The sequence below is a fragment of the Salmo trutta genome, chromosome 38, assembly GCF_901001165.1.
Source record: "Salmo trutta chromosome 38, fSalTru1.1, whole genome shotgun sequence".
Taxonomy (NCBI): domain Eukaryota; kingdom Metazoa; phylum Chordata; class Actinopteri; order Salmoniformes; family Salmonidae; genus Salmo; species Salmo trutta.
This window is the reverse complement of record NC_042994.1, coordinates 8,428,248-8,455,308: the sequence shown is the minus strand read 5'-3', so window position 1 is coordinate 8,455,308 and position 27,061 is coordinate 8,428,248. Positions and strand designations below refer to the sequence as shown.

Sequence of the window (27,061 nt, the reverse complement as noted above, 5' to 3'; positions counted from 1 at the left end):
TTGAGGCCCCCACACCAACCCATTGTATTGCTTGAGGCCCCCACACCAACCCATTGTATAGCTTGAGGCCCCCCCCCACCAGCCCATTGTATTGCTTGAGGCCCCCACACCAACCCATTGTAGTGCTTGAGGCCCCCACACCAACCCATTGTATTGCTTGAGGCCCCCACACCAACCCATTGTATTGCTTGAGGCCCCCACACCAGCCCATTGTTTTGCTTGAGGCCCCCACACCAGCCCATTGTATTGCTTGAGGCCCCACACCAACCCATTGTATTGCTTGAGGCCCCCACACCAACCCATTGTATAGCTTGAGGCCCCCACACCAACCCATTGTATAGCTTGAGGCCCCCACACCAACCCATTGTATTGCTTGAGGCCCCCACACCAACCCATTGTATAGCTTGAGGCCCCCACACCAGCCCATTGTATTGCTTGAGACCCCCACACCAACCCATTGTATAGCTTGAGGCCCCCACACCAGCCCATTGTATTGCTTGAGACCCCCACACCAACCCACTGTATAGCTTGAGGGCCCCCCACCAGCCCATAGTATTACTTGAGGCCCCCACACCAGCCCATTGTATTACTTGAGGCCCCCACACCAGCCCATTGTATTACTTGAGGCCCCCCCACCAGTCCATTGTATAGCTTGAGGCCCCCCCACCAACCCATTGTATTGCTTGAGGCCCCCACACCAACCCATTGTATTGCTTGAGGCCCCCACACCAACCCATTGTATTACTTGAGGCCACCCCACCAGTCCATTGTATAGCTTGAGGCCCTCCCACCAGCCCATTGTATTACTTGAGTCCCCACACCCATTGTATTGCTTGAGGCCCCCACACCAGCCCAATGTATTGCTTGAGGCCCCCACACCAGCCCATTGTATTACTTGAGGCCCCGACATCAGCCCATTGTATTGGTTGAGGCCCCCACACCAGCCCATTGTATAACTTGAGGCCCCCATTACTTGACAGATAATTATAATTTTATGCTAAAAACCTCAGCTTAGACAGGCCCACTAGGCAAAAAATGGACCAGCCCATCTGGCATATGCCCAAAATGCCAGATGGCCAGTTTGCCCCTGCTTATCATTCTTATATTGAATTACACTCTGTCATTCTGTGGTAATTGATAAAAATGGTCTCATCCACTTCCTCTTTCCTGACGTTATTCCTACCAGATCCCGTTCTCTCTCTTTTAACACACACACGCACGCACGCACGCACGCACACGCACACACACACACACACACACACACACACACACACACACACACACACACACACACACACACACACACACACACACACACACACACAGCTACCCTGATCTCGCACACCCCTCTGTCTGTGATGTAAACCATTAGTCTTTGTAGATCTGTAGGAATGACTGCCCAGTCCCTAATCCCCTCACTCTAACCCTGCCTCAGCCACAAACCATTTCCTCTTTCCTTCCTACTACACACTTCATTCTGTACTGTACACACTTCATTTCTGCGTCTAGGCCTAGACCCTTCAGGAGCAAATCCTGACTTTACAGGGGGGAAAGACTGTAAAGCTGACTTGAGATCAGTGTATTGATGAAATGTATCCTAGTCCTCCATCACACTCCAGACAGACACACTACACTCACACTCATACACACTCACATACACTCACATCCACTCACATACACTCACATACACTCACATACACACACACACACACACACACACACACACGTAAAAATGCACCCAGTATATACAGACGTGACCAAACGTTTTGAGAATGACACAGAAATTATTTTACAAAGTCTGCTGCCTCAGTTTGTATGATGGCAATTTTCATATACTCCAGAATGTTATGAAGCGTGATCAGATGAATTGTAATTAATTGCAAAGTCCCTCTTTGCCATGCAAATGAACTGAATCCCCAAAAAAGGGACAGACTGATAATCTGCAAAAGGTACAGGGATTGGACTACTGAGGACTGGGGTAAAGTCATTTTCTCTGATGAATCCCCTTTCCGATTGTTTGGGGCATCCGGAAAAAAGCTTGTCTGGAGAAGACAAGTTGAGCGCTACCATCAGTCCTGAGTCATGCCAACAGTAAAGCATCCTGAGACCATTCATGTGTGGGGTTGCTTCTCAGCCAAGGGAGTGGGCTCACTCAAAATTTTGCCTAAGAACACAGCCATTTATAAGGAAAGTTACCAACACATCCTCAGAGAGCAACTTCTCCCAACCATCCAGGAAGAGTTTGGTGACGAACAATGCCTTTTCCAGCATGATGGAGCACCTTGCCAAAAGGCAAAAGTGATAACTAAGTGGCTCGGGGAACAAAAAATTGATATTTTGGGTCCATGGCCAGGAAACTCCCCAGACCTTAATCCCATTGAGAACTTGTGGTCACTCCTCAAGAGGCGGGTGGACAAACAAAAACCCACAAATTCTGACAAAGCATTGATTATGCAAGAATGGGCTGCCATCAGTCAGGATGTGGCCCAGAAGTTAATTGACAGCATGCCAGGGCATATTGCAGAGGTCTTGAAAAAGAAGGGTCAACACTGCAAATATTGACTCTTTGAATCAACTTCATGTAATTGTCAATAAAAGCCTTTGACACTTATGAAATGCTTGTAATTATACTTCAGTATTTCATAGTAACATCTGACAAAAATATCTAAAGACACTGAAGCAGCAAACTTTGTGGAAATTAATACTTGTGTCATTCTCAAAACTTTTAGCCACGACTGTCACTGAACGCACAAAACATTAATAACACCTTCCTAATATTGAGTTACTGGATGTCCTGTGGGTGGTGGACCATTCTTAATACACACGGGAAAATGTTAAGCATGAAAAACCCAGCAGTGTTGCAGTTCTTGACACAAACTGGTGCGCCTGGCACCTACTACCATACCCCATTCAAAGGCACTTAAAAAATTGTGTCTTGCCCATTCACCCTCTGAATGGCACACATACACAATCCATGTCTCAGTTGTCTCAAAGTTTAAAAATCCTTCTTTAACCTGTCTCCTCCCCTTCATATGCACTGATTGAAGTGGATTTAACAAGTGACATCAATAAGGGATCATAGCTTTCACCAGGATTCACCTGGTCAGTCTATGGCATGGAAAGAGCAGGTGTTCTTAATGTTTTGTACACTCAGTGTACGTAATGCATAGTCAGAATACCCCTCATATTGAATGAACACATGTGTTAAGAAATGCTGTTGGAATACATGTGGAAACATCCACACACACACCCACACAGAAACCAACACACACACACACAGAAATTGTGGGCAGCCCAAGCGGAATGCCTGCTCATTAAACGTTCATGCTGTTGAGTTCTGGGAGCACTAAATATGCTGCTCACCAGCTCTCTCTCTCTCTCTCTCTCTCTCTCTCTCTCTCTCTCTCTCTCTCTTTCTCTCTGCCTCTCTCTCTCTCTCTCTCTCTCTCTCTCTTTCTCTCTGACTTCTACCTTTATCAGTCTCTAACTTTCTCTCACTCTCTCGTTGTTTCTGTCTTTCTCATCTCTCTGTAATCTTTCTCTCTTTCTCTCTCTCCCTCTTACTCTGTCTCTATCCCTATGACTCTCACCTTTATCCCCCTGCCTCTGTCTCTTTCTCTGTCACGTCCTCTCTTCCTCTCTCTGTGTCCCTCTTTCACCCCATCTCTCCATCTCCCCCATCTCTCCATCTCCAACCTCCTCCTCTCCCTCTTCAGTCACTCTCACACACTCTTCCCACCCATCCTATTCGCTCTCTCTCACTGTCTCTCTCTCACTGTCTCTCTCTCCCTGCCTCTCTCTCCCTGCCTCTCTCTCCCTGCCTCTCTCTCCCTGCCTCTCTCTCCCTGCCTCTCTCCATAATGTTGTGTTCTCGTCAGTGTGATAAATAAATGAAGAGGGCTCACTCCATATTTCACCATCTGCTCCAAGCCCATCCCTCTCCCCCCTCTCTTCCCTCTATTCTCTCTCCTACCTCTCATACTTCATTTCCCTCTCCTCCTTCTCCCTCTCCTCCCCCCTCTTCCCTCTATTCTCTCTCCTCCCTCTCCCTCTCCTCCCTCTCTTCTTGCTATTCTCTTTCCTCCCTCTCATACTTCACTTCCCTCTCCTCCCTCTCCCTCCCCCCTCCCTCTATTCTCTCTCCTCCCTCTCCACTATTCTTCCTCTCCTTGCTATATACCCTCTGCTCCCTCTCTTCCCTCTCCTCTCTCCCCTTGCTCTCTTCCTGTCTCCCCTCCCTCCCACTCTGGAGACAGAGGAGAGGAGTCTGAGATGACAAATGGGAATGTAAAGGTCATATGGAATTGTCTTCATATCAATGCTGATCATCTACTGAAAACGGTCCATTATCTATGCATTATATCTAGAGCACACACTGCTTATGTCAACAAGGTCCACTGTACTGGAAGTGAGGGAGATTATTAAGATAAGGGGTGGGGTCTGGCTAAACTTACCAACCACCGACCAGGAGTCATTATCTAGCTATACTCAGTGGCCAGTTTATTAGGTATGTTCACGAAAATTGTTTGTTCATACTGACAGTGAGTCACGTGGCCGTGGCTTACTATATAAAAAGGGCAGACAGGCATCAAGGCATTCAGTTACTGTTCGATTGAATGTTAGAATGGGCAAAACAAGTGACCTAAGCAAATTTGAGCGTGGTATGATCGTCGGCGCCAGGCACGCCGATTCCAGTATCTCAGAAACGGCCGGCCTCCTGGGCTTTTCACGCACAACAGTGTCTAGTTTTTACCGAGAATGGTGCGACAAACAAAAACATCCAGTCAGTGGCAGTCCTGTGGGCGAAAACAGCTCATTGATGAGAGGTCGAAGGAGAATGGCAAAAATTGTGCAAGTTAGCAGGCGACCACAAACAGGCAAATACCGGCACAGTACAACATTGGTATGCAGAACGACATAAGCTAGAACTCGCACATTTTCATTTCACTGGTAGAATCGGGAAGTTTCAACTCCCTGTGTATTCGCCTGCTCATAGTGAACCACAAAGTCCGGCATTCATAGCAAATGCTGATACCGCACGCTAGGTAGAGGGAGCGTGCCCACAAACTTGAATAATGGTGTTGTTTACTTGGAACGACAAACACACAGTAATCTCAGAACTACTCTGGGGCATATCTTTTTTAAACGTTTGTTTTTCACTATTGTTTGTCATCATGCCCGTGTGGTGTGCCTGGTTGTGCTAATTACAAACAAGCAACAAAATGTGGTACCTTTCACCGTTCTACCTACCAGGGATTCACCCTGATTATGCAGCTGTCAAAAATGATGCGGTGACCAAAGATTATCAGAGGGATTTTCAGGCTGATGGGTAATCCATTTAGACGACAGCTGAGAAGTGATGCGATACCACCGATTTTTTTCCTTCACAACAAATCGGAAGATTCTCAACTAGAGGTAACCTCACGTTAGCTAGCTTGCTAGCCTAGCTGGACTAGCTGGGTAAGTTAGCTAGCTAGCTAGCTAAAGTTACAGTCCTGTATTGAACTCTGAAAGCCATCAGATAAATCATATAGCTATATTTCGGGTATACTCACTGTCAATCAATTTAACTTATGACATGGTAGTCACTGGTAGCTTCCTTCAGCAAAGTAAACATGTTTGTTTGTTGTTTCTATCTTTGACTGATGTTAGCTGCTGTGAGCCCGCAAATGTTACTCTTATTTGGTATTTCAATTTGGTAGTCATCTATTCCACCCTTGTCTGGAAAACACTCCGTTACTAAAAATAGAATTATCGATTTAGCTAACTCACTCTCTGTTTGTGTGTTGGTAGTAACGACGAACGTGTATAAATCGTCTATGGTTGGTTAGTTGGTTCTCAGCCCGTCTCAGCTGGCTAGTAATCTTGCTGCCAATTTAGTGACGCTAGTTAACTAACAGCAAGCTGACAACATTGAAATATCCATGTTAGGTATGCTTAGCTAGCCAGTCTAATAGATATCAATACAATGAGTGTGGTGGTTAAATTGTGTATTGTTTGTTCTGTATTTTGTTGTAGGTGGTACAGAATCTGATTCCACCAACATGCGCTTCCAACCCCTAGCTCTGCACAAGGTGAAGGTAAGTTGGCCAAAATATTTACAAGCTGACGGCTAAGATAGCTCAATTTACAGTACGCATGTTATAAACATGAATTGGGCAGTGTTTGTATGGTTCGTGTTTGTGTTACGGGGTTACAGGTGGTTAGAGGTAGCCTGAGGACTACAGAGTACCTTCCATACCATGTCATCAATTTAGTCCACCCCGCTTTTTACCTTTTTTGTTGTTGTAAAACTCAGGTTATCTGGAGTCATTCCACAGTGCCCTGCTGAAAAATATCCCAAAGCCGGGGCATTGCATGAGTGAGCAGACACACTTTGCGGTTATGGAGAACAACAAGATTGCGGGACAGAAACCAGCAAAGGACACTGACACAACCACCTCGTTCTTCTCTGCAGATTCTCAAAACACAATACAAAATGTCCCTGCAAAGGGATACTATTGACAAAAATCTCCTTTACCTTTATATAACTAGGCTAGTCAGTTAAGAACAAATTCTTTATTTCAATGACAGCGGGCCTTCTTCAGGGGCAGAACGACAGATTTGTACATTGTCGGTTCGGGGATTCAAACTTGCAACCTTTCGGTTGCTAGACCAACGCTCTAACCACTAGGCTACGTTGCCACCCCTGTCATTGTCATTGGGCTGGGGGAGGTTTACAGGCAGTACTTTGACATGAGGAAGGGGTTTTTGATTGTGCTTAGACAGTAAATGTATTGCTGTGTATGAGAGCGATCGAGGTGCCATTTCCCCTCAATCTCCCATACACAACTATTTATTTTGTGTAAGAACTGCCTTCCTAAGACTTTTCACACCTTCTTTAAACCCCCCAGCCCATTTACTTTGTTGACTTATCTTTCCTCTCAAAAGCAGCTCCCAATGTCCCCTCATTATCCCTAAACAAGAACCTAGCCGGTCCCATTCGGTTGATACCTTTACCAACAAAGGAGTGTTGCCCTACGTTCCATCCACAAAGAGTATAAAATGCAGTACCAGCAAATCTTCTGCAAGAGGACCAAACAGTTAGTGATTAAGAGGCCCTACACCACTTTCGGCAGAGTCTTATCCAGCTGGCCGATCACCGCAGATAGGACAGGCCCGTCACCATAAGCACAAAGAGTCTCAGCTTCCCCATCTCCCAATGCCGAACACAATTGCCAGTGTACCGAAGCCAATTCGTGGAAAAAAGGTCTGAATTGGGCTGTCTGTGTAAACAGTGTGGCAAAGCATAAGACCATGTAGAACAGGGGTCGCCAACCCTGTTTCTGGAGATCTATCCTCCTGTAGGTTTTTCACTCCCACCCCAGTTGTAACTAACCTGGTTCGGTTTATCAACCAGCTAATTATTAAAATCAGGTGTGCTAGATTAGAGTTGGAGTGAAAACCTACAGGACAGTGTCTCACCAGGAACAGGGTTAGAGAGCCCTGATGTAGAATCACCATTAAATAAATATGGGTTTTTCTATCAATCTTTGAAAATTGTCTGCACTTATGGATTCACAGAAGATATTCAGATATCCAAACAATGTTTGTTTATTTGTCCAATTCTAAAATACAGGAGAGTGTACACTATTTAATGCTAACTCAAGAGAACTGGGTATTCAACAAGAATGTTATATGTCCCTAGTGAGACACCATGGGAGAATGGAGGGATGTATTGCGAGAGGAAATGGTTGAATGATGATTTATTGGGGTTGATCTGTGGCTGTCTGAAGGGTGGAATTGATGAGTGTTGAAGTAAGTATATACAGAAATGTACAGGGTAAATGTTTGAGGTCCTCCAATCAGGGGTGAGGATGGGATTATTGTTATTATTTATTTATGTTTTGTGGTTTGGCTTCATGCTGTGAGCGATGTGTGTGCTGGTGGTTATGGGTAGTTTCATGCTGTTAGTGGTGTGTGCACTGGTCCAAGTAGTTAGGGGCGTCAGGTAGCCTAGTGGTTAGAGCGTTGGGCCGGTAACTGAAAGGTTGCTGGATTGAATCCCTGAGCTGACAAGGTAAGAAAAATCTGTCGTTCTGCCCCTGAACAAGGAAGTTATTAACCCACTGTTCCCCGGTAAGCCATCATTGTAAATAAGAATTTGTTCTTAACTGTCTTGCCTAGTTAAGTAAAGGTTACATTTATTTTTTAATGTATGGGTGCGCTCACTTCCATGCCCACCCGGGCATCAGGCAGGGCTTGGTTTTTCCAACCCTTGGAAAATTCCTTTGGGACGAGGGCGGGGCCTTGCCTTGCCGGCATCTCGGGCGGGTGGGGGTGAGCGCACCCTCTGACCAGAGCACCCACTGTGATTGCCATTCCAAAGAAACATACAGTAAGTTCTGGGAATACTTGTAAAGCTATGGGAGGAGTGTTGTCATGATCAAACTGCCATTCAGCTCCTCATGAGTCATCTGCTTGAAATCCAGCATAATAACTAATCCCTCAAGAGCAGCACACAGGATACAGTTCTGCTACATTGAAACATGCAGGCAAAGGAATTCTGTTTCTGTAGCTAGAATCCACAACAGGAAGAAGCCCAGGCATCACACGATATGGTCTGTAAGATAAAAAAACGAACTCAAATTATACTCCATTGTACAGTTTGAACAACCATGCCAGCATAACATCACCATTAGGGTAGACTAGTTGAACATGCAAACATATGCACAGGCACAGAGATTACATTTACAACAATATCTAGCCTAATAGAAAGAAATATAACACTCAATCTTTTCACAGTGACCAGACCGTACAAATGAGCCTAGATAGGCAGACAGTATCTACCTTCAGCCATGTCTATCAAGGAAGCTTAGGCAAATATTTTTATGGTAAAACCAGCTTCGGTTTTAAAGATTTACAACAGTAAATTGTTATATTATTGTTTCTCCTCACCGATGGCTCGTAAACGTAGCTAGCTAGCTTGCTGGATATGCAATACTTGTTATTTACATCTGTTTGGAATCCTATCTGGCGTCATGACTATTTGTGAGATTGAAATGCATCCACGGTCATAATCATAACCAATTTCAACCCTCATCAATTATGTGACATGGTGTGAGAGGGAAATTACAAGATTATGTTAAAATGCTGTTATTGCATCAAATGGTTGTTTTATGCAACAGAATAGGGGGTTCTTAGAACTATATTGTGTCTGTGTGAACTGAGAGTGGGCCTCTGGGGCTTCATGCTGACAAGTAGATTTACAATACCTTAGGCCACATCCCATTCACGTGAGGGAGATTGCGCCGGTTTGACTGGAAGGTACCAGAAAGAGAGGGCTTGGGTATGGATAATTATGAGATGAAGCTTGTGTTTGGGGCCAGACCCTGGTTTCTACACAATGAGAACAGTCTTTACAGCAGATACTGTCTGCTGTGAATTATTCGTATCTTTCATACAAATCCTAACCTTGTGACCCATTCCACACATCTGGTGTTTGTCATGTAGACTAAGGGGGTGTATCTTTGCTATAAAAGGTGTTTGCATCCTTTGTGTCGGGGCTCTCAACGAATCATCTAAGTGTGGTTCGTCAACTAAGGGGGTTCGTCAACCCCCTTAGTCTCACCCCCCATTGTTATTGTAGAGCACTCACACATCATTCACTTGTGTGGGGGTGGTGTGACCCGCTCTCCTTATTAATAAGTGAATAAAGATTTAGTTTAAGTATAACTCTGACTTGTGCGATAAGTTTGTCTCTCCTTATTTGATAATACCGAAATTAAACACCAGAATAGCTAGCTAGTAAAATTATTTTCAGTTGCTGATGTTACACGTTTGCTAACAAGTTACAAATGCGAGCTGTGGCGCATAACAAGTTAGCTACCATCAGCTGTAGCTTTTTATTTTACCTTTATCTAACTAGGCAAGTCAGTTAAGAACAAATTCTTATTTATAATGACAGCCTACCCCGGCCAAACCCTAACGATGCTGGGCCAATTGGGCGCAGCCCTACCAATCACAGCCGGTTATGATACAGCCTGGAATCGAACCAGGGTGCGTAGTGACACCTCTAGCACTGAGATGCAGTGCCTTAGACCACTGTGCCACTTGGGAGCTAAGCTTCTAATGTAAGCTAAATGCAACTCTTTGTTTTGAATCCTCTTTGCTATATTCCAGTTGAAACATGTATGGTTGAAGCTAATAGATGCTCCATCGTCAAATTCGTGTTGATGAGAGGAATCACTTGAATCAGTTTTGCCCAAAGGATTGTTGTTACAGCAGTGTCCGCCTCCTTTTCAAAAAGCCAGCCTTTGTGAAGGATCAGGGCCAGAGCATGAAGTACCGCCCAACACAAGTTGTCGTTTTTCAGAGACTGAAATGTTGTTGTCTGCTTGTATATTTAGCAATGAATCCGCTAACAGGAACATCGCTGAAAGATGTCCAATGGCTATTTCGAACAAGGACAACCATATCTACACATACAGAAACGTATAGTGCGATCAGTATAACATAGAGCCTTTGCGAAATGCCACAAAGCAGAACTACATTACTTTTTAGATCTCACCCCCCATCATCAACACACTTGAAGCTGTCATAGGGTGTATCATTCAGCGCGTGAAGCCCTGACCTGCCTTCCTCCTGGGCAATTACATGTGAAACACATCACACTGACCTAGAAATGCCTCAGAAATGCTGAAAACAAGCCCAGATTCCCCCAGGGTGAAGTTCCCCTTTAAGTTTAGGCATTAACTAAGAATTTTTAAGGCTAGGGTTAAAGTTTAGGCATAACCTTCGAAATCTTAATGTTAGGCATTAACTCGGAATGGTTAAGGTAAAAGTTGGGAACAATTTTCTAGTGCTGGATTCGAACATGCAACCTTTGACACGAGAGGCAAGAAGAAGAAGCAGCTCCAGCGGACACGCGATCTCCAACACTTGACTATTGAGGAGTAGAAAAACATTGTCTGGTCCAACGAATCCCGGTTTCTCTTGTGGAATGCTGATGGCAGAGTCAGGATTTGCCGTAAGTAGCATGAGTCCATGGCCCCATCCTACCTGGTGTCAACGGTACAGACCGGTGGTGTAATGGTGTGGGGAATGTTTTCCTGGCACACGTTAGGTCCCTTGATACCAATTGAGCAATGTTTCCATGCCCCAGAGAATTCAGGCAGTTCTGAAGACAAAGAGGGGAGGTCCAACCCGGTACTAGACGGGTGTACCTAATAAACTGTATCTCAACAGCACATATATACTCTATCCAAATATCAGGAGGAGCTGAGTACGAGGAACAGAAAATTATTACAGTTTTTCTCAGTCGCTTTGGTGCATTTTTCACATCATCCCTAACATGTGCAAAATAATAAGTGCATTTCTCAGAACAATTTGTACAAACTGCAATATACAATAGATGTGTTTCTAAAGCTAGTCAGTCACTAAAATCCTTGGTACATCTCTCAAAAGTAAATATTCATGCCAATGATCATGTCAGTGTCATCAGAATGATAAGTCATTGAGTCATTGTTCACGAACAAGGTCGTCAAAATGTTTAGGCATGTTGTCAATGGAACTGTGTACTTTGACAGTATTACCTGATGTAAACTTAGGCTACAGTTTGGATGACAGTTACTGTATTGAAAATGCACAAGGCTGCACTTCTATGGCATATATCAATTTCAACAGCACTATTTACATATTACTGTATGTGGGTTATTGATTGAAAGAGACTGGACAACCAGAGGGGCACAAAGGAAAAAAAACTAAATTAGAAAGAAACACAGGAAACCACCCCTAAGGCACAACTTTGCCCGCAGCACTGTTCTAGTGCTGTCTCTACACATCCAGACGTTCCTGTCTGTCGGCCCACATATTCTCATCCACATCACACCGGATATTTTCCCTTCCAATGCAACGTAGAAAGAATCTTTTGGAATGCCTTATCCATCCTCTGCAGGCGTCTACTGTGATGTCCTCACATGCTGCATCCATTGCAGCCAGCAGGGTCATCTGTGTGTGTGGCTGACGATCGTACACCTTCCACCTCCATGCTGAAAAGAACTCCTCAATTGGGTTAAGGAATGGTGAATAAGGTGGGAGGAATTCTATGAGCATCCTCGGGTGGGTCACAAAACATTGCCTTATGATGTTTGATCGATGGAAACTCACATTATCACAAATGACCACATACTTTGGCAAATCCTCTCTAAACAGACCCCTCTCATCATCAGGGATGAGAGCCCTGTAGAGAGTCTGTAAAAAGTTGAGTAGATGCTGGGTGTTGTATGGCCCTATAAGGGGGATATGGGTTAGGACACCATGCTCGGAAATAGCAGCACACATGGTGATATTTCCTCCCCGTTGGCCTGGCAAATCCACAGTAGCTCTGTGACCGATGATATTCCCACCCCGCCTTCTGCATCTGGTCAGGTTGAAGCCAGCCTCATCCACGTATACAAAGTCGTGAGAGGGTTCACTTGATTCCAACTCCATTATACGCTATATCCCAGAACACACAGTTGAATTTGTTTTGGTAAGGAAGAGTGACATAAAATGTACATATATTGCATGTTCCTTCCACAGCAATGGAAATGTGTGCAATTTATGCTTACTGTACTATGTATCACTATAAAATGTTGCTGTAAAGTAGTTACATAGATATATGTTTTACCTGTACATACTGGTACCGTAGCTCCTTAACTCTGTCCTCATTCCGTTGGAATGGTACACGGTACAGCTGTTTCATACTCATCTGGTTTCTATGCAGCACCCTGTCGATGGTTGAGATGCTAACCGTATAGATGTTTTCAAAGACATCGTTGTCTTCTATAATGGTCCTTTGTATTTCCCTGAGTCTCATGGCATTGTTTGCTCGGACCATGGTGCAAATAGCCTCCTCCTGTTGAGGTGTGAAAAGGCGTCCTCTGCCACCGGTTTGAGGTAATCTTGCAGTCCTATGTGGGGAAAATGCAGTGATGCATCGCACACTTTCACATAGACAAAAACTATGCGAACACACATTTTACTGTAAAACATACAGGTGGGCGCATGTAAGGTGCAGTATGTATCTGTATAAAGTATATTTCTGTATGCTGTGAAATACAAGTGGACTACTGTAATATGAAGCATTGTAGGAAGTATACAGTATACTGCTTATATACAGTAACTGTGCACTGTACATTGGTGGACATACCTGTTCTCTCTTCGAAACGTTTGAACTATTGAGGACACGGTTGATCTCCCAATATTCGGCTGCACCCTTCGACCCGCCTCAGCCATTGTAAGGCCATGATTGACAACATGGTCTACAATAGTGGCCCTTATGTCATCAGATATGCGCCTATGTCCTCTTCTGCCTCTTCCTCTGTTTTGCCTTCCACCACGCATCCTTGCTCCTCTTCTTCCTCCTCTTGGCTGTTGACCCTGTTCGTTTCCTGGTCCATCCATTATTGGAAAATTGCAACTCTGTGTTGTGGTCTGTCTATATATGCTTGCCAATTGATTCTTCATGAGATGCACCTTTGAGCAATTTAGACAACTGGTTGATTGTTGGTTGAACTAACACTTTACATTCCTTCATGAGTGAGGGTCAATTTCACCTGCACCATTCATCAATTCACGTTTTTGTACAAAAGGTCTAATAGAAATGTGTAAAACTATGCTTGACAGTTTATGACAAATAGTTCAACAATTTTGCATGTAATGGCTTATGCAAGGAACTAATGCCTAGATGTTTTGAGGGGTAAGACTATTCAACAGAGAACCATCTACTATATTTTGATCAACATGACATGAGCAATTAAAGATGTGGAAAAAAGCTGACACTTGTACATTATCAATTGCAATATGTACAAAAGCAATTGCAATTTGTTCAAAGGAATAAGAAATTGCTTTAATGATGTGCACAAGTGACTAGATGATTTGGAATTTGTACAAGTAGTATCAAGAATCTAAGAAATGCACCAAAGCGACTGAGAAAAACTGTAACCAGGATGCAGTGGAGCCCAGGTGTTATCACACAGACAAAGGCAGGAGGCCTTTTCCCACCAGAGATAGAGGGCACACACACCGAACTACTAATGACCCTAATAACGTACATAGAGTACACAAATAAATACTATGATCCTGATACACACACACACACACACCACAGTGATTATGACCCTGGCAGTGCCAAAATTGCTCCACCAAACTTGCTGTGGAAACAAAATGTTGCAAGACAAGATGAACAGAATGGGCAGCTTTTCCTTGACATGCAGCCGAGTTCCACCTGAGCTGCTTGCCGCGTAGAGAAATTACACTCCACTGAGAAGACAGCCGTGCACACACACACACACACAACACACACACACACACTCACACACACACACACACACACATTGACACAACTCACACACACATTGACACAACTCTCTCTCTCTCACTCACACACACACACACACACACATTGACACAACTCTCTCTCTCACTCACACACACACACACACACACACACACACACACACATACTGTGCTCCTTCCACACATGATCGATCCTCCAGGTGTTTCAGTTACACCCAAGTGCCTCTGAGTTATTCTAATTAAAAGAAAAGATTGTGTGAGAGCCAACATCCACTAAATACAGGCACATCAACCATAGTGTGTGTGCGTGTGTTTGTGTGTGTGTGTGTGTTAGCAGGGAGATGCACTGTTTTTTGCTGCAAACCAGATGCTGGTGTGTATAATACAAGTTGCTGACTATTTGAACAGGGCCCCAGTCTTCAAGAATGGAAGTTTCTATGAAGACGACTGGGGCCCTGTTCAAATGGCTCAGAAACGCATCAGGTAGACAGAACACCACATCAAGGTAGTTTTGATCTTCTCATAATAAGCGTTGCGGCATTGACAAGTTACACCCACACAAACACACACAAACACACACACACACACAGACACACACACACACACACACGCACAACCACTGACGGACACATGCAAGTACTCGCACACACACAAACACACACACACACAAACACACACACACACACAGACATAAACAAAGCCATGCCCAATAAATATACACTTCTAATTAGGAGAAATTCAACAATGGAGGGGAAAGTGATACAGGTTAGAGATGTGGGACATCAACAGCATAGCCAGAGCAAGCAAACTGGATATTTAAATATTTCAGGAGGCCGCTTCCAAGTGTGAGCTATTTCCAGAGCTGTTCCATAATTCAACATTAACATTTTTCTCCCGGAAACCTTGAAACCTTCAGCTCTCTGATTAAGAAAAAAATAGCAGTTTGTGTTTATTTGAACTGTGAGATATCAGAAGAGAGGGAATACTTTCATGTCTAGAGACAGAGGGTATTTATTTTCCCTCATGGGAACGATTTGGGGACGTGTTGTGACAGTGTGAAGTGTCTGGCCATATAAGTGTTTAGAACCTGGCTTCACATGACTTCCTGTGCATGTCTCCCTGAAGAGGTAAGGCTGTTTTTCTACCCAATTAATGTGTGACCCCATGTTTAATGGAAAAATCCACAATTCACCAACCTGCTGTCACAGGTGCCAACAATATAAAATAATATGAAATAGGATACTGTCGCTATAACTCACAGTTCTTGTGCCGGAAGAAATGTTAAAGGCAGAAACAGGAGACCTACATAAGTCAGGAAGAGTTCAGAGTTCATCACCAAGGACACATCCTCCCTCCTCACCATTCCCTCCAGCCGTGAGAATTAAACCACACAGAGAAATCTCCACGCTCATTCTCTCCATTTCCCCTATCGCTTTCTCCCTCCCCTCCCCCTTATCCCTCTCTCTCTCCACCTTCCCACCATGCCATCTTTACCCCTCTCTTTCCCCTCTCCTCCCCTCCCTCTCTCTCTCCCCCATTTATTCCCTCTCACTCTCTCTCTCTCTCTCTGTGTGTGTGTGTGTGTGTGTGTGTGTGTGTGTGTGTGTGTGTGTGTGTGTGTGTGTGTGTGTGTGTGTGTGTGTGTGTGTGTGTGGCTATGGTCAGTTACCTCCCTGCAGCCTACAGAGGAAGCTCCACAGCAGAACAGCGCTAATTGCTGGGAAGAGGAGAGTAACCAGCCAGAAACATGGGGACATTGAGACACAGCATGAGGCTGGAAGAGGGGGAGTAGGGATAGGGGGAGGGGGGTGAAAAGGGGTTATTTGGGGTTAGAAGGAGGCAGGAGTAACCAGCCAGGGAGACACTGAGAAACAGCAGGGGGGAACGGGAGGTGGGATGGAGAGAGAGAGGGGGAGATGAGAAGGCAGAAGGGAATACAAGTTGGCATGGCAACCCGTTCAGCTGGTGCTGATCCCACACATGGACAAATAGTTACAACTGCATGACGAGGGAACTCAGAGCCCAGGTCATTACCATAGGGGGGTTACAGAACATACAGTATCTGGATAACGAATCAGAAGCATTACTACTCATAATAAAATGCAGGGACCATTACATCAGGGACCAGTCACGGGACATGTCACAGCATGTATGTTAGCATAGTAGCTGAGTACACAGTCTGGAACAAACACACCAGGTGTCTCAGCCCCATAGAAATGTGTGTGTGTGTGTGTGTGGGTGGGGGTGGGGGCTTGGGGGGTGAGTGTCGGTGTCTGTTGGTGTATGCCAATCATAAGCTGACATAAGCCAAAATATACCAGGGAGGACATAGCTAACCTCCAGCAGCCCCCGGTGCAGCACCACCAGGTCTGACACCCGCTCCACGTCAACATCAACCACCGACCCTGTCTGTCAATCAAAAATCACATCACAGCCCTCCAGGCTCTGCAGCTGACACAGCTGTGGGTTTGTGTGTTAGGTGGGTGGGACGGTGTACACAGAGCATGTGCATGTTTGAGAGACTTGTACATTAATGTGTATTATGTGTATTTGCAAGTGACTGTCTCCTACACAACAGTCTTCACGTCATAGTAGCCTCAACACAGAGGGGAACAACAACTGGATCTTCCAGACATCCATTCCCATCTCCTACCTACAACCTCCACACTAACCTCAGCTACACGTCTTGCTGATGCACTCTGTGCTCTGGGGGCCCTCAGGAGCCCTGTGAAGCAGAGATTGGCACTGTGTGTGTGTGTATGTGTGTGTGTGTGTGTGTGTGTGTGTGTGTGTGTGTGTGTGTGTGTGTGTGTGTGTGTGTGTGTGTGTGTGTGTGTGTGTGTGTGTGTGTGTGTGTGTGTGTGTGTGTACACTCGCACTCTCCTAGGTATCCCTCTAATCCTAAACCCTCCAAATCCTTCCATCCACTATACTCTAGGCTTCCTCTCTTCTGCCATCTTTGATGATGAGGGCTCTTCCTCTCTCTCTCCATCTCTCTCCCTCTGCTTCATACACCCCTCTAAGAAACTCTACAACCTCTGTTAGCTCATCAGTATTTGAAAGGGGTTTCTATATTTACTATACGGTAACCACAACTGCTCTAAGGGGGAGATTTCCTGTTTAGTTAGCGGGTGTTGTTTCACCACAATGGGGCGGTAGCTAACTGCTAAATGCTAAATGCTGTAAATTCTTTGGGCATGCTAGTTCAGTGTTCAGTTCAGTCCTGCTTATTAGTGTGTTAGAATGGTGCTCAGCACTCCTACTGCACTCTCAACCATGTCTATAGTGTCCAGTAATACCATCTCTCTTAAGCCACGTGTCCAGCACCCTGATTTAGAGGACAGTAATGGTCTTGCACATCAACATAGTGTGAAGTTGCTCATTTCACACCTTCTTTGAAATCTTTTACATAGGACAGGATAGAGAAAGTCAATATACCACGTCCTCTTTCTTCACCTGCTGCATCTGCTGCAACAACACCTACAGAGATGAATCACCCATGCTACAGATACAGTAGCACCAGTATTAAGATCAGTAGCTCCAGGTGCTCTGTTCCCACAGGCTGACCTAAGGGGTAATCATTAGCCCAGGACGAGGCCTCTGGGCTGGGCAACAGACCTGGACACACTGGCCTCTCCCATGACGGAGGTGGAGGTGGTGAGATGCAGGAACCTATCAGTATATCACCAGCTGCTTAGCTCCCAGGTACGATAAGAACACCTGGGTCATATTCAATAGTGCACACCGTGGCAAAACGTTATGCAACGGGAAACAAAAATGACAATTTCTTATTGGACAAGTGCAGGTAGTCCCTCCCCGTTTCGGTCCGTTTTCTTCCATTCGGTGTCCAATGAACACCACCCAGAACAGTCGGGAGGGCCTGTGTGGCCATGTTATATCATTGTCATAACAGACTAGCTTGATATCATCTATTGCACGTGTAATAATCATGTTCACTGTTCACTGTTCATCGGAAACGTTCACTGTGCTGAAGTGAATGGGGAAAGTCATTTGTTGGTTGGTCGCATGCCAAGAACGTGAGCCCATAGGCCTAATGCTTGCCCTGTCTATTCAAAAGATCCTGACCCCGTCCCTGTGCCCAGTGTGTATGGTTCGGATGTTGCGTGTCTGAGTAATGTGTGTCTCCCCAATGCATCCCATGATGCACAGCAGGGGGGCAACTTTCACTGGGGACGGGGACATGTCCCTCCCCCCACATTCTGAAATTGCACCCCCCCCCCCAGTTTTATAATTGGAATGTGATACAAAACAAGGTGTACTTTAGGACCATGTGGACGCCTACGAGCAGTCTGGTAGGCTGTTGGGAGTGTTTATCCGACTGGATAAAAAAATATATAATTAGGCCCCCCCACTTCTAAAACCAAAGTTGCGCCCCTGATGCACAGGAAGAATGGGAATGCCTGCAGAATCAATGGAAAGTTCACATACATCCCCAGTCTCTCACTCTCTCTCCTTTTTTTCTTTCTTACATTATTTCTTTCTCTCTTTCTCTCTTTCTCTCTCTCTCTCTCTCTCTTTCTCTCTCTCTCTGTCTCTGTCACTCTGTCACACACACACACACACTCTCTCTCTCTCTCTATTCCCTATTCTCCCACATGCCATAAACATTCCAGACACAAGGCTATTGTGATTCTATACCATTTCTCTTGGAAGCACTGAACCACTACATACAGGCCTTAACTTGAGAGCCGCCAACACATGACAGCTTCTCAAATTCAAAGGGTATAGTGTGCAACTGTGCACACAGAGCCACAGCAACAGCACAGCAACTGGCCATGACCTTTGGGTGTGCATGGATCATCATATAAATGATTGGCTAAATGATGAGGGCATTATTTACAGAAGCTGTGGATGGCTCAAGCGTCATGGAACACTAAATACATCATTTCCTCTCCTGAGACACGAGATAGCTCCAGCCCTGGCTCCCCCAGACTTCAACCAGGAAATGAAACAGTGCAATGTAATTGCAGCAAAGAAGGATGTCATAAAGCACTTTGAATAGGCTAGATGTCTTACATAGTGTATTGCTGTTGGAAATTCGACTTGATTGAGCCTTCGGTGAGGATGAGCAAAGTGAATATTTGTGACACAGCATGAGTCACGTAGTGCACTATGGATGTTCCCTATATAAGCGACTTTCATTCACCTCATTGCATTGTGTTGGGAACCGACCGGTGGGAAAACCGAAGAATAACCAATATATCCGTTCACGGCGGAAGGAGCACAGAATATATGTTTAGGCCAACAGTGGACTAGAGCTAAACACGAGAGGCGCACGGTACTTTCACGCTGCATACACGTTTTTCGAATAAAATAGGCCCAATAACTGATTCATTCGATATCAGTAATTGAAACTGGTTTGAAGCGTTTTAAAACCAGATATTGGCTATAATTGGTCGAGCTTCAATTCCCCCTATCATGCTTAGCTCGAATGCCCGGCCTCACATGGTGAGATTTCCAACCAGTGCAACCAACACCCACTCTCACTCATCGCCGAGGGTTGGGGAAAATGGCACCACACCGCTGTAACACGATTGTCGGGCATAAAATACGAATGGTTTGTGCCAGGCTCGCAATGAGGCATCATTAGTTTTAATGTCCCCATCGTCTTGTTGGACTACGACGGTGTCATAAACAGCAACAGGTGACATAAACAGCAACAGTTCGATATCTTGCACACCGTTGATGTTGCGTTAAGGACAGCTACCAAGCCTTGCCAGCCACCAAGCTGCTTCGGTAAGGTGGTGATGTCGGTTGTGTACGCGGCCGTGTCAAAGCAACAGAACAAAAAAAATACTTTGGGAGTGGAGGAAGATATGGAAAGATTCAGGGAGGGAGGGAGGGGGGCACGCAGTCCTGTGGTATGATTCATCCAGTGCTCCCCCACTGGTACACCCCGTCTCCCCTCCTCCGCCAACTGCGCGAAGCTACACCTGGATCTCGTTTGACCCGATTTCCCCGTCCTTATCAATGACCACCTCCATCACCATCGACTGTCACGGCGAGGATACCTTGATTAGCTATTCACCTTGTAGGCTATGTCCACACTAGGATGAATTGCAATCATATAGGCTAGGCTACACCTGACGTTCCTTCTGGGGGCTTTGGAGAAGAGCGCGTAGCCTACAATGGATTTGAGCAAAGCTAAAGCCTTGACAGGCCTATAAACTGTGATCCCCCCCCCCCACCTCATGAATAGTCGATTCCCAAAACGAACCCCAGTATCCAACCTGGTGTGAATTATTCATACAGTTGCAAGCAAGGGAACACCGTTAGCGTAGGCTATAACATCTGTAGGCTATACGGAAATTACAGCCCAGTATTAGGGAACAATAGGGGATGCAACGGGTTGTGGTGGTTGAATGGGTGTGAAATGTGACTACAATGGTAAACGACAGGCATATTGGTAACATGCTGGGACTAATAGGTTGCGGATGGCCGCTCGTGCGTCTGCCTTCTGGACACAGACACCTCGCTTGTGAATGGGGGTGTTGCGTTTGCGAGTGGTGCGTTCGGGGTTCCACCGACCACCGTTCAGGGAAAGGAAATGTAGCCCTTACTTTAACACGGCTTCCTCTTTCTCCTCTTCCTCCTTCTGCCGATCCATCACGGCCATGATTATTTTCCTCTCCTCCTCGGTGAGATGGCTGAGGTCCGGCAGTTCGGGGACGGTCGGCGGCGCGGTGGGTGGGCGAGGGCCGCCCTGGGGCCCCACCGAGGCGGACGACATATTTTCCAACAGCAGCACCCCTCCTTGGCTTGCTACTGTCGTTTCGACTGACAGAATCCGTGCTGCTTAGCGTTGCGAGCCACACCTCACGACATAGTCAACGGGTAGAGCAGCAGCTCTGGTGAATAGGGCAAGCCGCCGCTGCTCATGGTTGTTGCAGGCACCCACGGTTGTGCTTTTGTTTCTCGTCCTCCTCGGCTTTTTTTGTCCACCTCCTCACTCTCTAGTCTCTCGCTTCTCCCCCCCACCCCCCGCCGGCCCGCCTCTCCCCTCCACCACCGCCGGTTTTACGGGAAGCCCATCTCCACGCCAAGAGATGACACAAGCAAGCTGAGGGACCCTCTGGATGGACTGGCTTTGAGCTGTGATGCCCTCGCGCCACCGGACACGGGCTCGGTGGTGTTGGACCGTGGTAAAGTTAGGCGGAGTCTGTGCGTTCCTCTCTCTCTCTCTCTCTCTCTCTCTCTCTCTCTCGCCCCTCTCTCTCTCTCTCTCTCTCTCTCTCTCTCTCTCTCTCTCTCTCTCTCTCTCTCTCTCTCTCTCTCTCTCTCTCTCTCTCTCTCTCTCTCTCTCTCTCTCTCTCTCTCTCTCTCTCTCTCTCTCTCTCTCTCTCTCTCTCTCTCTCTCTCAGTGCTGCCACCGCCTCGGCACACTGCTAACGCTGCTGCCACTGACAGGGAGATGGAACAGTCAATGAGAATGCAGCTCCCTAGAGCTCGCCTCTTCCTTCCTTATGGTTGTGCACGCGCTTTTACGAATTTGAGAATGGGTCTCTCTCTCTCTCGCCACATGCAAGAACAACACTTTTTCCCAACCTCACTTATTTCAGGAGTCACGCCACCCTGTTTGGCACCACACACACACACACACACCTGCCTGCAAATATGAACCAAAAATAGTGCGCGTTCCCGTCGTTATAGCTCCAACATTAATTGACCGTTAAGGCTTCTGTAAAATATTGATCCACAGGAAAGGCTACACTGGGTTCTGTCTGAGAGTTCAATGTCCTAGACTTTATCAACGTTCAGTTTGATTCCTGAAAGTTGCGTCAGAGATGCAAATGACAATCACTCTTAGCAGCTATATTTCAAACAATATTCAACATAACATATAGCTGGATGAACATACAGTGTGTATCAGTAGAATCGAATAACATCTTTGATTGTCAATAAAATAGGATCAGTACAATGGACATCCTGCAATGCGTTTGGATAAAGAAAAACATTTCAGCACCACGGACAGAGACATTTAGGCACAACTCATAGGTATCAGAATTGCAACAGTTTTAAATCAGCTAATGCTTGTTTTTGCTATCTATTCATTCACTTCATTGTCTAGCCCTTGTCTTTTGAAATATATTAAACAAAAACGCATGATGACCATGATACTGGCTAGTCTATACAGCAGAATTTACATACACGTCAATGAACTGAAGTCAAAACCCCTACGCTGTTTTGCTGACTGTGCAACTATTTTCTCATTACCAATGAAGCACACTCAATTAATTTGAAACATTCTTAGTCACAAGATTCCCCAAAACTCTCCAGAAAACGCCTAAAGCATACTGAGTAGTTATTTAAGCGTTTACTGTAGCCTAAATGCGTATTAATTGTAGCTCAAGTTGTTGCTGTCGAGTATCAGTTCTAATGGTCGGCTGTTCATATGTTTGAATTCAAACCCAGACCCAAACACTGGCATCGGTTCCTTTCCAATGACGTAATGTTACGGGGCTCGAGTCGGAGTCCATCCACCAGATGGCAATGCTACCGACCGAGTCCGTTCGATTACGTCACCGAGGAAGGGACTGTACTGTATTGACGTCAACTACCAGTGGTGCAGAATTCTGTCATAATTTAGGTCGTGACTACTACCAGTCTGAACTGGATATTTTTAGCCTCGCTGTAACCTAAATCATGGAGATGGCCATTGGTTTCAGGGTTCATTCTCATAACATTGTTTTGTAGAAGAGCCCTCAGAAATGGAATGCAATAGTGAATTTAATTGAGAACAGGGTTGGTATTTGTTGGTGGTGGTTTGAAAAATGAGGGAAAACATAAACTATAGCCATGTCATATCATCTGTTATATATCTTATTCTGACAATAGCTCACAAAGAACAAACGGAAAACACACTTGCATTACATGAACACCTTGTCTACATTATGCCTGTGGTTAAACTCCTACACACACACACAGGGTTATTTCATGATGCATCAAACGTGATGTAATAGATGTCAATACCATGAGTCAGTCATGCCTAAGGAGACAACTGCGATGTAAACCTCATCATAACAGAATCATAACCTAGGCTACAATCATATGACGGAAATACTCAGTAGCCATAGACAATCCATGCACAATGTCCAATTATCATACTTATTCACAGTATAAATCTCCCACAGGAATTACTAATATGGGAATATCCCCATATCCAACAGCTGATGAAAGCATCATTATGAGGGGAACCATTATAATTGTGCTTACTACTCCATCTTGAGGTGCTGAGCGAGAACGCCTGTTATTCTCCGCAAAATGTGGATATAAGTGATCGCATTAGCGTTGTTACATGGTTACAAACTTTTCACATAATTCCATATTTCTGAAGGTCACAGTTGCCCTCCTGCTGACGTCTTTGCCTCGGTTGTCTCAATTCGGAGTTTGAAGGTTAACCAGTGATTTATTGACAAGTAGTTGAACTTCTCTTTTCAATGACAGTGATCCCAATGAAAGACAAACACAATCAAAATGCAATGACAAAAGGTTTACTGAAGATAAAACGGGCGAGGTGGGGGAAAGGGATTGGGGATGAAGACAAAGTGTGATAAAACATAGGAACACCGTTGTGGGTGTGCCTGCATCAGTGATCTCCCTGTGTAGTGTTGTGGTGGGTGAGGCTGCTCACATCCTTGTTGATTTCGTCCTCTTTCTTGGAAGCCACTTTAACCTGAAAAAAAACGAAAGGTAGAAAATATAGAAAACCTATTTCACAGACAGCCATTAACACTGGATATCAGTATAAAAATAGTTGATGAATGATTATATTAAGGACAAAAGAGACTAAGAGTATATGAGTTAGTACTTACAGGCTTCTTGTTCTTCCCCCTGAGAGCTCTCCAGAGAGATGAGAATAATCCACACCTGTTCTTCTTGGAAGCAGCAGTTAAGATGTTGTTGACATCAGTAGTAGAGGTAGACATTTTCTCAGCAGATTGCTCCAGGCTTGTCGCACTAGCATCAACTTCATGTAAAGCAACAAGGCAACTCTTGGTTGAAAACATAGAAATAGTGATGGTAAGTCTACTTCTCTTGGTTGAGATATCACCCACGTGGATCTCAGGTTGGTTGGAGTCTCTCAGTGTGGAGTCATTATGCTGAGACATTAGGTTTGTAGCAGATTGGATCAGGTCGTTTTCCACAATGGCAACACTGGTAGACAGAACCTGGGACACTAGGCCTGCAGCAGACTGGATCAGGTTGTCTTCCTCAATGGAAACACTGGTGGACAGAACCTGAGACACTAGGCCTGCAGCAGACTGGATCAGGCCACTCTCCACGATGGCAACACTGGACAGAACCTGAGACACTAGGCCTGCAGCAGACTGGATCAGGTCATTCTCCACGATGGCAACACTGGTGGACAGAACCTGAGACACTAGGACTGCAGCAGACTGGATCAGGTCACTCTCCACGATGGCAACACTGGTGGACAGAACCTGAGACACTAGGCCTGCAGCAGACTGGATCAGGTCATTCTCCACGATGGAAACACTGGTGGACAGAACCTGAGACACTAGGCCTGCAGCAGACTGGATCAGGTCATTCTCCACGATGGCAACACTGGTGGACAGAACCTGAGACACTACGCCTGCAGCAGACTGGATCAGGTCATTCTCCACGATGGAAACACTGGTGGACAGAACCTGAGACACTAGGCCTGCAGCAGACTGGATCAGGTCATTCTCCATGATGGAAACACTGGTGGACAGAACCTGAGACCCTAGGCCTGCAGCAGACTGGATCAGGTCACTCTCCACGATGGAAACACTGGTAGACAGAACCTGAGACACTAGGCCTGTATCAGACTGGATCAGGTCATTCTCCACGATGGCAACACTGGTGGACAGAACCTGAGACACTACGCCTGTATCAGACTGGATCAGGTTGTCTTCCTCGATGGAAACACTGGTGGACAGAACCTGAGGAGTCTGCAGGAGTGTCAGTGGCTCCCACTCATCCAGGAAGAAGCTCTCGACAGAGGGGAAGCTTCTTCCTTTCAGAGCTGGGGGAATGTAGGGGGTGTACCCAACAGTCCAGAGCAGAGAGCTGTCGATGGCATTCGCGTAGTGGTACTTGTCACCAAGTTCCTCTGCAAAGCTCTGGCGGATGTTCTGTCTCGCTGACTCTGGACCTTCAAGGGTGTTGAGTTGGGTCACCATTGAGTTCCACCCTGAAATAAACGCCATGACAGCACAGGGTAACAAAATAGATTTTTTTGCATTTTAAGGAAGGGATATTCTCCTTTTCACTCATGGCAAATAATGTGTGCCTTCCAATAATATCTCCAATTTCCTTAAAGTGTGCACTATTCACTACTTCCCAGACATCTTAAAACGTTGGATTGGTGGAGGCATGGGCTAGTGGGATTTTCAACCATATTTATTATACCAGTCATTTCCCTTCAATTCAGTGAAGTGAACAAGTGAGCACTTTGGGAGGAAGGAGAGATAATTGGGATATTACGTAACATAATTTACAGCTTTAAATATTCATTTTGCATGGTTACCATTCTTGGTAACTAACAACAAAAGCCTATACAGCCATCTTCTCCTAAGTTTTATTATATTTCCTTTTCATAAGAATTAAATCAATTAATATTTGAGTTTTAAGACTGAAATAATTGAATTGTTCTTACCTGAGTTAACGTCGTTGTCCCTAATGGAACAATGTCTGTCTTCAGGGAAGATGAATGAAAAGCTCGCCATAATAATGCTGTCTCTCTCGTTGTTTGTCGATCAAGAACTGAAGATTTCTTGAGAGTTCTGAACATATCTTTTGGGTTCTGGAGTTCGATTTGAACCGTCGGCATTGTGACCCTCCCGGTCGCATAGAGATGGAATTCTTTATGTCCCATATCTGCAGAATGCCATTATGCAGGTTTTAGAATGGAATTTGGTAACACTTTGGATAGTCCCAAGTAAATGATTTGTAGATATTCAATAACTGTCAACATTTCAACTAACTACCCTTATCCTAGGCCTAAACGTAACCATTAGACGAATTCTAAACGAACCATAACCTTAGCAAGCAGTTGCTTATCAACAGAAAGTATGCCTGTCTGTAAATCATTTATTTGGAACTAACCAAATAAAGTGTGAGCTGGAACTCTATTTCTGTTTAATAATAGTACATTTATTTTAGATAGCGCTTTTCATTAAAGATCGTCTCAAATACTATTTAAAAACAAAACAAATGTAGGATTGGGACATTAGCTGTTGACTTCTGGTACGGTCTCCTACAGCTGACCGTGTTGAGGCAGTTCAGAAAGGTAGTAGTAGTATTGTAGTATATCGAGTAAGCTAGGGTCAACACCCTCACACTGTTTATGCACTAAAAAGAGATCATGCTAAAAAAAAAAACACGTCCCGCGTTTTTCCTCACCTGGGAATTCGTTTATTCTTCCTAGCTCTCCAGTTCAGTGCTTCTTCATTCAGTTATTTTTCAGAAAACAATTAGTAAATGTTTTTTTTTTTACCATGTTGCACCATCATCCGAATTCTGTTAAATATTTAGCCTATTTAAAAGGGAGCTTTTGGCTCTCCGTGTCTATATTCCCTGTTATGTGATACTGTAGTGGCGTATTTAACCTGCCAGCTCTGCAAAGGATGGTTAAAGAACGATACCACCCTGATATTTGCATGTGTGTAGCCTACCCCCGGAAAAATAAATACACGGGGGAGTAGACATGTTTTAATTGCAAACTTCTGTACCTTAT

At 45.1% G+C, this 27,061-nt stretch overlaps 2 protein-coding genes across 3 annotated transcripts in view; both read right to left on the bottom strand.

The window, feature by feature from the left end:
• LOC115177933 (regulating synaptic membrane exocytosis protein 1-like) overlaps positions 1-21,070 on the bottom strand; it is a gene marked incomplete at its 3' end in the record, with an annotated part of 52,996 nt that extends 31,926 nt beyond the window's left edge. Inside the window, exon 1 of the mRNA XM_029738927.1 lies at positions 20,901-21,070. Coding sequence (XP_029594787.1) covers positions 20,901-21,070 — 170 coding nt within the window. The remainder of the gene's footprint in view (positions 1-20,900) is intronic.
• A 2,745-nt stretch (positions 21,071-23,815) lies between these two features.
• Positions 23,816-27,053, bottom strand: LOC115178867 (topoisomerase I damage affected protein 7-like). Of its 2 annotated transcripts, none has more exons than XM_029740250.1 (4): positions 26,728-27,053; positions 25,982-26,202; positions 24,153-25,516; positions 23,816-24,013 (listed from the first exon to the last, which is right to left on the bottom strand). In XM_029740250.1, exons 2-4 carry the CDS (start codon positions 26,049-26,051, stop codon positions 23,927-23,929), a joined length of 1,521 nt encoding a protein of 506 aa, XP_029596110.1. In that variant the 5' UTR covers positions 26,052-26,202; positions 26,728-27,053; the 3' UTR covers positions 23,816-23,926. The 2 variants fall into 2 exon arrangements, with proteins under 2 accessions (XP_029596110.1, XP_029596111.1); XM_029740251.1 differs by lacking the exon at positions 26,728-27,053 and having other exon boundaries at positions 24,153-24,578; positions 24,645-25,516; positions 25,982-26,294.
• Positions 27,054-27,061: the final 8 nt, after the last annotated feature.